The sequence below is a fragment of the Bombus terrestris genome, chromosome 14, assembly GCF_910591885.1.
Source record: "Bombus terrestris chromosome 14, iyBomTerr1.2, whole genome shotgun sequence".
In the NCBI taxonomy this organism is placed as follows: Eukaryota; Metazoa; Arthropoda; class Insecta; order Hymenoptera; family Apidae; genus Bombus; species Bombus terrestris.
In genome coordinates, this window is record NC_063282.1 from 5,894,696 (window position 1) to 5,908,412 (window position 13,717).

The following is a 13,717-nucleotide window of genomic DNA, read 5'->3' on the forward strand; positions in this document are numbered from 1 at the left end:
GCACTATTCTCCGCTCACAAACCACGTTGATTCGTGCAATTGACTCCATTACGCGTTTCCTCGATAGTCCACTCTTGAATTTCGTCTACCAACTTTTTTATTTCTCCTTCTTTTTTCTTTCTACGGAGAGTTAAATTGTTTCCTAACAAAATCCATTCGTAACGTTTGAAAAAAATTAGCTTTCTCTGCCAGAAATTTTTTATTTTTCTCTTATGGCTCTCATTCTGCTTCGTAATTTACGAAATTGTGAGTTCGTGAGTTTCGAAGATGCAAATAAGGAATTTTTATATTCACTCTTTTTTTAGGATATCATCAGTTGATGTAAGCATAATGGGATGGATGATTATGTAAAGAAATCTTACAGAGTTTTAGTATCATACGAGAGATTCTCCTGGTTCTGGTTTTGTAAAATTGTCTCTCATAAATTATAAAAGTCTTGGTTCTCTTCTGAACTTCGATTTAATTCTCCAGAGACGTTTCTACGGGAATACTTAAACTCTCAAAAATTGAAAACTTATCTTCCATTTCTCTGCAATTTTCTTTCGTTTTTCTTCAACTTCTTTTGATATTGAACTTTCACAAGGAATCTTTTTGATCCTGTTTGCGTAGTCAAATCTCCAGAGTCCCTGGGCAGTCACTTGGCTTCGTTGCTGTTGGAGGCTGAACACAGAGTTCAAGAACTCGGCGGCAGTACTTCCGGCAGCGGTGGGACTACCCTCCTGGAACCACCAAGCAGTCATAGATCAAGTTTTTCGTCGCAGCACAACAATCTCACGGGATGCGGCGGTAGCGCGGAGGACAAGCAACTCGCTTTGTGGGAAAGAAGAGCTAGAGCGCTTAGAAAAATGTTACTTGGATTCGATCAAGCGAGTAAGTCAATCACAAGTATCATTTTGATGATATGATAGTATTAATTAGATCACGGATGTTTATGCGATTTTATATTTTTTTTAGTAAAAATTTCCTTTACTTGTTAAATATTCTAAAAATTACTCTACTTTAGATATTTTAGATACTTTTGTAAATTGTACACAATTAAACTTTTCAAAAATGCATAAACATTAGCAGCTAATACGAGAGCAGAAAATTTTTAAATAAAATTGACAATACTAATCTATTTCAGGACCACCAGACATGCCATTTTTGGTCGCAGTGGACGTCACAGGAACCAATTCTGTAACAGTGAGGTTTCAAGAGCCAGATTCCCATGATTCTCCAATTTGCACGAAATTTAAAGTCCAGTGGAGTATCAAAGAAGATTTCTCGGTGATCTGTGGTGAGAGAGAAGTGCTAGATATGAAACAAAGGGAATGCAGGATTGACGATCTGATTCAGGGACAGAAGTATTATTTTCGAGCAGCTGCTGGCAATTTGAAGGGCTACAGCAGGTTCAGGAATTCGACTCCCGCCCACGTGACACCCAGCAGTACGATCATTTTTTTTTATTTCTTTTCTATAGAATGCATTGCGAATTAAGAGCGTATGCAGAAGGCTATTTTTGTTAATTTCTTGACCTTTATGCCACTTGGCTGAAAAATAGTATCTCAGTATAAAATAATTAGAATTAATCTAATAGATTCAAAGATATAAATCTTAGTATAAGTTTCTTATAAGAAACGAATATGTTTAATTGTTATGTTAGTTTAATCGATATTAGTCTGCATAGATAATGTTCAATATTGATATTTTTTAAATGTTCAAGAAAGAAAAGAATATATATATTTATTCTGCAAATGTTGAATTTTAAAACTGTCCTTCTATAAAAGGTAGGACATGTAACTTGTCACTTGTCTTTTACATATAAAACATCGAGTAACACAGCTGGAAAGTACAGAACGAAATCGATCTCGAATCTGATCCACATTTAGCTCGCGCCTAGATTTCGCTCGATTGCATTCGAATCAAGTTAAATTTAGAATTTGCATTGCACACGTACCGGTCGTTTAGTTTATCGGAGTTTTTAAAACTCGAAGTGAAGACACGTAACTATTGTTCCAGGCTGGAGAGACATCGATGGCAGAGTGCCAAGGTTTGCCGGCCGATTGGAGCAGCTGAATACTTTATTCACGGATATCAAGCGCCCAGAGTACACTCAAGAAACGCCGGCCGTGCAGAGGCGTAATCACAAGAAGAAGACAACGATAAAACAGCTCTTCTCGGCTACCAGCAAGTTTCAGAAGAATCTAAGACGCGGCGTTTTTCTCGCCTGTTTACTCTATCACGAGGATAAAATATTGGTAACGAACGAGGATTTCTTGCCTGTGATCGAAGTCGACGAGACTTACCCTAGTTGTATTTACAACGACTTCCATTGGCTGATGAAAGTGGGCTGCACTTGGGACGATGTTAAAATTCTCCGTCAAAATATGGAGAAAAGTCACAGCAGTTCAACGAATCACTTCAGGATAAAGCTTTTACAGGCTGCTGCACAAATGCAGGTTTGTTTCCTATTATATAAAATTATTAAACATTTGTTAAAGATGAAAATGAATTACAGATTGATGAGTAATTTTTGGTCATTGGTTCTTATAGGCAGCGCTGTGTATACAAGACATTGGTCAGCTGTACCATAAACCTATTAGAGACGTTCAAGGCACCCTGGTTTTCTCCACAGTGAATTACGTAAAATCTCCGAAGTTGATCTCAGTGTTGAATAGCAGATGGTTGCCACTCAGCAAAGTCACGAAGAAAGTCATTATTCACGAAGATAGTAACGTAGCGGATATTTTAATAGCCAGTATACAGGAACAGATGACTTACCACCAAGTTAGCAGTATCAAGCTATCAAAAGGGCTTTATCTTGGTTATCTGAAGATGCAGAGTAGCGTCGATCTTATACAAGTCGTGGTACCCGCAAAATCACCTAATGTTTTGCCTCATTGTAAGATCCGTGACAACCCACATGTCTCTGCGTAAGTATTGAATTGATGAAAATAGTACCTTCATACATATCATTGCGGATTTATTAATCATTGTTATTTATATATTTCCATAGCGAGGAGTGGGATTATCTGAAAAGGATAACTCGCATTCACGCATCAGACGCGTCGGTCAAGGACTGTGAAGAGAAAGAAAACGTGACAAACGAGGCCCAAGGTACAGAACAGCAGAAATTGTTCGTCGACCTGGTCGCTGCTACAGCAAGGCGATTGTTCAATTACATGGAAATCAGTCCTGAAGACTCTTTGCTCCATCGACTTTACGACGCCGAAGTTATCGATCTGACTCACGATGTGTCCTTTCTGATCGCTGTGCCTCCTGCAGAAACCGCCTGTTGCGTGCCTGGAACAAGAGAAATCCTTCTTCAACGCGGTGATCTTCTCTCGTTGCCCATCCAAGTATTCGAGATGGTTCACTTAAACACCTATCAGAAGGATGTGATCAACAGATATTCAAGACTAAGTTGCATTCTTGAACTCGACACGGCACAAGCTCAGTACAACCACAGAGAAGCCTTCAGTTCTCTGGAGTTAAGCGTGGCGAAGGATAAATTGGCCAGGCTGCAAGATCTACAGACTCAAGTAAACACCGTGTGGAAAGGAGCCAGGTGGCTCATAGACGTGATCACGTTCGCTAGAGATCGCGGTTCTTCGCAGCAGACCGTAAGTTGAACTGACCAATCCTGTGATCTGTGTAAAATTCTTTAAAATCCAAGTATATCGCATTAGACAACTCTATAATTCATAACTACAGGGTTCGTCACAAACAGTTGGAATTTCAATGAAGCACCTGCTCAGTCTCGACCGAAACAGAAGCAACAGCAACAGCCTAAAGAGAAGTTTGCTCCAATTACCGCCACGCGATCCGAAGCTGGTGAAATCTAGTCCAGGTCGAGGCAGCTGGCCAGGACCTAACATGTCCAATTCTTCCTCAAATCTGCTTACAACGGAGTTCAGTAAAAGCGAACAACAATTGCCCAGTGGCCAGTATATTCGCAAGGGCAGCAACACTTCAAATGTGTCGGCTGGCTCAGAACCTGCAAAGTCTACGGTACCCATGAGCAGCCCCAGCAATCTAAGCAACGCGACCAGCGCTGGCAGCAACAATCATCTGGTACCATTACAGAACACCAGGTTACCGCCTTCCAAATCCGAGGACACTCTGATCCTAACGAAATACAAACACAGTCCCAGAAATAGGTCAGCTACGATCACATCTGCGTCGGCCAGCACCAGTCCTTTACTCAGCATAAAACCTATGATCTATGGTGGCTCGCTCCTAAGCGTGTCAACAGCCATGACAAACACGACGAGTCTGTTAAGTGTCAGCAACACCAATTCCGACAGTTTGCATTCGCTAAGTAGCGACGAGTATTCGACGCCTAACTCGAGTGTCTGCATAAAGAGTGGACATACGAAGAGCAAACCGACCAAGCCCACTGCTAGCGTCGCGGCCACGGCCACTGGTTCCTTGGAGAGTCAACTGGAGGAGGAGAAAGACGAAGCAACGTTAATGCCTGCTCCTTTGCCGGGCATTCTTCAGGTAATATTTGTCAAGTTCCAAGTATCAATTTTTCAAGTAGAAATTAGAATTTACATGGAGGAAGAATCAATATATAATGAAATAACAGGATTGGGATCCTGTGTAGTTAAATATTGTGACAGAAATCACCACGGAAGATTATTCTTTTCTGAAAAGAATCGTGTTCGTCTTATTGCTAGTTACAACATGATCGTTGCTTCATTCTGAAGATTCACGGGGGATTACAATTACGAACAACGATCGTAATAATCTTGGGAGCAGCTAGTACAATTTGTCACGGTTGTTTCCCATTAGCCAAGGAATTATTCCTTGTGCAAGCTTCCTTAAAGTAACACTTATTCCAATTCTAAACCGCAAAAGCTTATTATTACCTATTGGGAAACTACTCATTGAGTTTAAATAATATTTTTCCTTGTAGGGAACACAAGTCTAACCTGATTGTAGTTAAAAACAGCTCACTTGGTCTTCTAGTGCAGACCGATGTAGCAGACATATGAGTAAGCCGTCACACACCGCTAAGTTTCAGTGCTTGTCTCGCTCAGATGCGCTTTCCAGATTACGCTTTTCGTGTATTATCGATCTAGCAGAGCATGAAATTTCGTCCGAGCTTTCAACTTAACGTAACACGATTGTTTCCATGTTAATCTAGGTATAATTTTTCTAACGATAAATAAAAATCTTTGATCTGAATGCGTGCTGCATATCTCTTTATCTATGTCATTTTAAATCGTTACTACCATTAGGTAAGCAATATTTTTCTTCTTTTTTTTTTTTTTCTCTCCTTAAAATGTTTCGAACACTAACGTTTACTTAATTTACTATTCGTCGTTAACAACAGCCAGATGCATCGAGCAACGTGCTGTCACTGCGCTGCCACCTAAATGTCACTGCATATGCTGATTTTACAGCAGACAATTTGTATCTGTACAGTCTATAAATTACCTAACGGCATCGTCTGACCATAGACCCGGTATTTTTGCAGGTTTACGCGGCCTACGAAACCGGCCTGGCTTCCGGAACCAGCCTCAAGTTACACGTTACTCCGAGGACCACGGCCAGAGAAGTTGTGAATCTAGTTGTGAAGCAGCTGAACATGGCGGTAGTGTTAAAGGGTCAAGAAGGGCCCATTTACACGGCCGACGAGCTGCCGAATTTTTGCTTGGTGGCTGTGATCGGTGCCAGAGAGCGTTGCTTGAGAGATGACTTCAAGTTGTTGCAGCTTCAGAATCCTTGGAAAAAGGGCAGGTTATACGTGAGGCAGAAACAAGACGTCCTTGCAGCCCTTGAGCACAGCAGCAAGCACACCGCGTATTTATAGCATAAGTAACGAAAAGGAAAATGACAGAAACAGATTGTGATTAGATAGAAAGTACGTCGAGAAAGGGAAAAAAATAATTCCTGTCGCGATTCACGATGTCTACCAATGTAAGAAACGCTGCGTCTCATTAATAATTGGCGATAGAAGCCAAAGATCATTTAGTATAATGCGTTCTGTGTCTCGTAGTAATTCGAAATTAAATAGACGTTATAGACATTTTTCTGTTTCTCCACTGTATTTTTCTTGTTCGTTTTAATACAAAATAAATGACGTAGATTTCCAGTCGCCTTACGAGACGCAGAATGCATTAAGTTGTACATAAAATAAACGCTTGGCTACACGAGAAATTTTCAATTGTATCTCTCGAGGCTCTAACTAAATTACACGTAATTAAGTAGGGAAGTGAAAGGGAAGAACGACGATCGTCTGAAAGGATGAGAATTTAAAATTGCGTTTAGGCGAACCGGAGTACATTCCAAACGAGTTTTCGATCCGACTGCTGTAATTTTGCGCTGATGGACTAGATAGCGTTCCAAGGGAATGGATAATACTCAAGGTATATTATACTGTTATATTTTAGGTACCGATCTCAGTGTTTTACTCGATATACACGCGTCACCGGTTATAAACGAGTCACATGCTTAAGAAATCTCATTGTTGTCCCAATTGTATTCGACGTGTCCAAGCTCCGCGCAAGATACATCTTTTCTTATTCTTATTCCCAACTTTGTTTATCTTCCAAAAGATTACCCAATTTCGATAAGAAATCTTGGACACGTAGAATGAACTGAGAGCACGAACTTTTCGAGATAGAAGAAGTTTTATATTTATATTTTTAAATCCACCTAATCACCCAAGGATTTATTTCAGCAAGTAGTTCTGCTTGACTGAGCCTTTGTCACCAGGTTCAGGAGAAATACGATCCTCGAAACGATTTCTTCTCTATGAATCGGTTTCTTCGATCTGTTAACATTGCATTGTTTTACTACGAAGTGATTTCTAGCGATTAATTTTTTCCTCTTTGCAATTAACGAGAACAATGAAAGCGCCCTGAACATTCAAAGAGAATCAGTCACTCAAAGTTCTTGGAAGATTGCGACTAGAACAGATTACTATTATGCATTAAAATATAGTAGAAGAAACGTGATCCAGATAAAAGAGGCTTATAGACTGTTGCGTAGAAATAAAAGAAAGAGTATTACTATGGCTATTAAGATTTTTATTCTCGTCAAGACCGCGGTTATTTTATTACATTATAATTGTGTTCGCTGTTTTTCGTATTCTTCAAACTTATTTTCCGTTTTAGAGTATTTCCTGTTTGTAGAATTTTTACATCATCGAACGAGCATTGTACGTCGTTTGCTTCTTTATTGCTACTTCGTCGGAGAAGAAGAGCGTGTCGAGATCGATTTCGAGCTGTTGACGATCTTGTTAGAATTCCAGGCACTCGAGGACTTCCTAATAAGCGACCTAGACGACGCGTTGGTGATAAATATGGTGCAGAGTGGAAAATGTAAAAAATACACCCTAATCATACGATACCGCTGTCCGACACTTCGTGTAGTATACAATGTTTTAAGATTCTAAGACGATACGTCTTCTTAAATTTCTGTCAATGATTGAATTTTAAAACTGCGACTTGAGTATTCTACAAGAAATGTTATAAATCTCTCAATTTTCGTTATATGATAATTAGTGTAAGGAAAGTTGACATCGCTATTCGAGATCCGTCCTTTATCTTTCGTAAACGAGACTTGAAAATTCGATTCGCTTCGGGTTCAAACAATAAAACAGTGGTATCGTGCGTCGAGGGGCCACCTAAGTTTAAACGAAAATATACAATGCAGATATTTTTTTATCGAGAAAATAAAAGAATGGTAGGGAATTGGAGGAAGAGATGAAAAAGAGATTTTTACTATATTTTGCCAGAGTGCGTACTCGTTCGACGAGGGACGCGAACGGTACGCATTTCGAACGGAAATACGGAAATCTGTCTGTGTGTCGATATCAACAGATGTGACTAACCAAGAGGAAGAGATGCGTGATGAAGAATGGCAATAGGCGAAGAATGGTGGGAAAAAGATCTTAACAAAACGCTAGAAAATTTATTAGCTCTACCTGAGTATTTATCGATGTTGAGTGTAAAATAATCATTAGCAGTTAAGTGTTACTGTGGGAGGAAAACGAATTTTAAGACTCGAGAAGCCCTGGTTTTCCTCTCAGACAGCAGTTCCAAATGAAAAAAAAACAAAGAAATAAAAAAAACGCAAGATGAAAGAACTACTTGTAAATATTCAAAGAAATCTATGTATGTATAAAATATAAATGAAAATTATCGAAGAAATTGAAGTCGATTATTTTTCACCAAATCGGGCCTTTATTTTAGAGCAGCTATTTCAACTACAGAAACCTGGACAGCAACGTTTTAAAATCCACAAAATAGAACACTAAAAGAAGTCGATCGAAATTATGGCCCAGCTCGAAATAATTTTGGATATAGGTCGAGTAAATCGTATTTACGTTTCTTTTGGCCTTGGTAAAATTCATTCGATTACGTTAGAGCTCGTATATTTTATTTCATTAGCCAAGAGCGAGTCGTAACTCTCGAGGTGAGGCAAAATGAACCCGGACCCTCACGACCGACAGTCCCGCTGACCCACTTCCGTCTTGTTTCTCGTCTCATCTTGCTCTGCCACCTACTCCTTATTTATCCCCCACCTGGTGTAATTGTGCACTCTGGTCTTCCGGCTAGTTCCCAAGAGATCTGTGGTAATGAAAAACTGCCAGGGCATCGCCTCCGAGGAACGGTGCCCCCTCATAGGTCAGGCAACTTATTCACAACAGCCGGCATCGATATCCTGGCATTTTAATAACTGTCAGTGCCGTGACTACGATAAATTTGCATACAGATGTAACGAAGGTAATTTAGAAAATTATCAACGAATATCGGGACTTGGATATTCAAACACTAAATGCACACATGCTTTAACACGACCGCTGTACAAACACAAACTAGCATCTCCGTTATTGAACTGCTGTCAATTAAAACTTGCCAGAGTCAGATATTTTGATATCTGCGATCCGTTTGCAGATATAACACTCTTGTATTGCAAGATCGATTGAAGAGAGACAGAAGTCTGAAAGATGAACGTCACCATGATTAATCACAGTCGCAGTCCAATTGCACGATAGACAGCGACTACTAGGTAACTGAAATCACAGGGGAAGATGGTAAACGGTCCGGCTCCGATTTAGATGAAACTTTCTATGCTCGAAGAACACCCAAAAATATTGTAGGCACGTATTTGTTTCGCTCAGACCTTCGTCCTAATCTTCGCTCAAACTTCCATCAAAATCTTTGTCCTGAGCTTGAGACGTGACTTGGGCGAAGCTTTGGGTATAGGTTTTGGTACAAGTTTGGATCGTGACTTGAGTGGAGATTAGGATGGAGCTTTGGTTGACAGAAATTCTTATGTACAATGTTCGGCTACTCGTCAGACCTACAAAGTTCCATCCGAATGGGAACCGGACCGTTCACGACCTGTCCTTCTCAGTACCGTATGCACGCTCTACCGGAGTTCACTGTTGGAGTTCGCATAATCGCATCAACAATACCGCGTTATTCGCTCCGAGTCAATGCCTTTATTCACTATGTTCCTCGCGTCATGGCGATCAACAAACATCTTCAAAAGACTCATCGAATATTTTGGGACAATTTTTTGAAACATCAAGGTGAATCTCATTCTGGAATAATGGACACTTTAATCGTCATAAGTATAGTAAATAACAATTTTTAAGAGTATCAAACTTTCAAGGTTTACTGAAAACTCAGCAAGCATAGTTCATTGATTCGATTGAATAACGATCGTGGAAGAAATGTGAGCTGGAAATATTGGAATAAAATAGCGAAGGAGTAGGGTAAATGTTAAAAGGGTGTAAAATTTGCAAGTTACGTCGCTGCAATGCCCGTAAATTTGCTTTTGTGGGTGCATATACAGTTAATAGTCATTGTCAGCAGAACAGAACCGCACGAGGAGATTGGTTGACCCGCAGTCCGGATTCGCCCTCGGCTGACCCCGTTGTTAACTGACCCACTGACGATATTGATAGCGGGATACCACGGTGCTCGGTTAGCATCGGTCTCTCGCGTTCGTTCTTCGCGTTACTCTATCCCTGAAACGGCCTGAAAAAATGTCTGTTAATTTCCATCCGCCTCCAAAGCCAACTAAAGTCGTTCCACAAATTATACATTATAGTTCGACTAATTGTACATTATATATCTGTCTGCATCGTTATAATAATGCAATCGTTCGAAATTGTCAATTCACGAGTCAGATGCACGTAGAAAGCAACTTTAAGAATAGGAAATTCCTATACAATTTTCAACGTGGTTTAATAATTATATATTCGAATCGAAGAATAATTATAATTATCTGTAGTTATTTGGATTATTCGAATATTTGATATGTTTAAATGGAAAATGAAATATGAACGAGCCGCGGGAATATTACACGCCTCGCTTGGAAAGCACAAACTTTTTCGGAATATCCGATAACCCGTTTAAAACGCCAACTGATACGGAACAATCCTCACCCTTCCACCGTGAAATTTGTTTTCGATGAAACCACGCGTCCAATACGGTAGGAAAGTTGGCAAATGCAGCCCAGTTTCCTAACAATCTCGCATCGCCTCTAATAACGACATCAGGATGCCGTAAACGCGATCCTCCTTGACGAAAATGCAGCGCTCGGCGCATCTGTGATCTCTGTGTTCGCACGTCTTTCGATCGATGGATTACGACACGCCGCATTGTGCTTAGAAGTGCTCCCGAGGCTGTCACGAGAACCAGATTGCCGTAATAATTTGATTGATATTCGCTCTCCTTCGCAGAAAACGCTCGAGAAGATGGAGATAGAGCAGCCAGTCTGTGGGTTGGCTCGGCTTCTTGCGCAGCGTGGAACACCGAAAGCCGAGGAAATGCGAATACGTGGCAGGAGCAAGACAATGTTCGAAGTTAGGAGATTCAGGAATTTTGGGAAATGAAATTTATGAAAAGTTATTTGGATAACGAGAACGATAATGTGCAAGATTTGGCCTGACAGAGATAGGAAATTTCTGACACTAAAAATCAGAACGTTTTAACGTCAAGGAGGAAAAGGTTTATTATTAGTTTAGAAAGAGAGAAGAAATAGTCTCCTTATTTGTAAAAAGAGTTCAGTCTTGATTAAATCAGGGCAGTTTAAAAATGGTGCAAACTGAAGATTCTTGAAACTTGGAATGCCATAAAATTATAGATGTTAGATAGTAAATTAATTACGATTAGTTAATGGAGATTAGCATTGCATTCTTTTGTTTATTAGAAAATAGTCCATCGAGACGCCTGTTTTAATTGATTTAATGGATTTAATTTTCGTTTCAACGCGCTGTCCATCGCTTCAGTTGCTTGCCTGAGTAATTTTATCGAAGCGCGCGAAAGCTAAAACTGCGCCAGTTGTATCGATATCACTGAAATAATTGAATCTACGCATTATACACGACGATAGCTCTGCCTTTCTACGTCACTCGATCGAAGCTAACAGAAGCTAAAATTCGACAATTAGTAGAATCGCGAAAAGAGAGACTGGATCGACGCACCATATGCGTCAGTAGCAACGAATACGTTAAAGTCAAAAGATCAAGAAGGCGAGGGAGAAAATTTTGGGAAAAAGGTGTCGTGGATGTTAGGATGCGACGAGGTATAATACCACAGACGACGTTAATAAGAAACAGTAGGTCAACTTGTGTAGAAAGAGGCTAGAAGCTCCTGGCAAATCCGGTGTCAATGAGATCGATTCACCCGGCATCGTCGCTCCAGTTATTGACAGGGAACTGGACCGTCTAGTTCTTTCTCGACGACGCTTCTTGCATCCACTGCAACAACGTGGACTATGAACAGAGGATGTGTAACAATTCGTTCTGGAAAGGATATCCAGTTGCCTGGATCTCGAAGCCGGGTTACACTTCGCCGAACACTTCAGATTTTTTGTTACCAGCTAAGGAGTGGTGCTTGGAACACTTACATTTTTAACGTGTTTTTTGTACTTCCGTAACTAACCGATGATTTAACTTCTTATGGCTAAAAGAATCCCCGATAGTTTGTACCAATATGTTGGATCGAAGTATATATTTCGATTCGAAGAACGTAATTTATTGTACGTAAGTCATTGCACATAGATTACGTAGTTATATACGTATTCTATCGAAGGCCATTTCAGCCTCTCGGAAGACAAATTCATTAACTTTACTCTGTCAATTTTTTCGTTCCATCGCACAGCTATATGATTAATATTCGATTCTCAAGAAAGAAGGAAATTTATTTCATTTTATCTATAGTAATGTCCTCGTCCTTTGGCTTAGGATGGCTTCCGGTCTCATGTCATAAATGCGTAATAATTCGTCTAATATTCTAAGAAAGAACTATATACAAACCAAACAATCGTTTTTACAAAACAAGTATGTTTAACATAGCTGTATATATATCGTCAAATAGCAACGCTATGCATCGAAGGATTAATAGGATCTTTCCAAGTTGAGGGTTGAATTTAGAAATCATTGCTTCCAACGCTTCTAAGCAATTTTATTTTCCTGCACACCTACTCTATGCTCCTCGTTCTCGTATTCTATGCCTCAAGTTCAATTATTCAATTCTGCAATATATTTGTATTTGATCGTGATCCAATAATCACAGCAGAACGTCTGTTCTCATGCTGTTGGAAATACAAAAGTCAGCATCGCTAAAGGACAACTTGAGCGAGGCCAACACAAAGAACCACTTCGAGTTCTTAAGGGGAAACAGATCGACTAAGAATAGCATAACAGACTCTATAGTTGATGCAACTACGAATATAATTAAAGACAATTTTCCAAGAATGAGAAGGATCCCGATGAAAGGAAAAATATAGGAGATTGGGTGGTGGGGTGGGCCCTAAGATTGGCAAAGGGCCTGATTTTACACGGATCTTTCAGGCTCCTGCGCACGTGTGCCAACTATATTGCGAAAGACTTATACGGGGCACAAGGTCCAGCCATTCGCCGGTCGAATTTTTACCGATCGAAGGTTAGGTTTCGCAGTTGGGTCTGCGTACCGATCTGTGGCCCCTGCAAGCCCTCTCTCTCCTTCACCAATGTCCCCGTATCACGTCAGTACAGTCAGTTCTGCTATCACGCTACTTTTCCTTAAACAATCCTACCTTCGTCTGTCCTGCTTTCTTTTTTTTTTTTTTTCTTTTTTAATCCCATCGTCTCTTGAGTTCTCGTGCCTCTCGTAAGTCGTAGGATTCGCTTTTTTAATTATGGAAATTGACGACGTCCAATACAATGCATAGACCTACATAACGTGGAATAACTGAGAAAAACTATAAAAATGAAACCTCTCTACGGACATAATTCTTAATCTCATATTCAAGATCCCGTATAAAGATTGCCTGCCCGTATATTCCCATCATAACTTTAATAGCATAATCTCCGTGGATAATGCTAATAATACGGTTCGCAGGCTTTTAACAACCGCGATCACCTCAATCTCTACAAAACCCAAGAAAATAAGACGTTGATTAACAGAGGCAGAGGAGAACCATCCGAACAAAGACGCGCTGTCTCGGCTCCACGAACAAAGAAGAATTTCGTGAACCTACACTGGCTCACGAAGATATCTGTATGCGTTATACAATATGTTACATATATATTTTACGTGTTGCATAACATTTTGAAATTCCGTTATCGCTGTATGTGTTACACGGGTAGTTCTGCAACTTCATTAACGCTATAATGAGACGCAACAGTCGTGATTATATCGGTCAAATTTGGAACCAATCTGAAATTGTATATGGAAGCTGCAAGACATTCACTGCGAAGATACATTTACGATAGTAAAAAATT

General features: G+C 40.0%; 1 protein-coding gene across 14 annotated transcripts in view; it reads left to right on the forward strand.

Moving 5' to 3' along the window:
• Positions 1-8,144, forward strand: part of LOC100646318 — a 193,163-nt gene extending 185,019 nt beyond the window's left edge. For 13 of the 14 annotated variants that reach the window (XM_048411914.1, XM_020866375.2, XM_048411916.1 and 10 more), the window contains 7 exons: positions 610-870; positions 1,124-1,426; positions 1,999-2,438; positions 2,533-2,912; positions 2,996-3,602; positions 3,694-4,482; positions 5,465-8,144. In XM_048411914.1, the coding sequence (XP_048267871.1) occupies positions 610-870; positions 1,124-1,426; positions 1,999-2,438; positions 2,533-2,912; positions 2,996-3,602; positions 3,694-4,482; positions 5,465-5,800 (3,116 nt within the window). In that variant the 3' untranslated portion in view covers positions 5,801-8,144. Of the gene's footprint in view, positions 1-609; positions 871-1,123; positions 1,427-1,998; positions 2,439-2,532; positions 2,913-2,995; positions 3,603-3,693; positions 4,483-4,900; positions 4,980-5,464 lie in introns of all 14 variants that reach the window. The other variant, XR_007226312.1, reaches the window with a different exon arrangement.
• Positions 8,145-13,717: the final 5,573 nt, after the last annotated feature.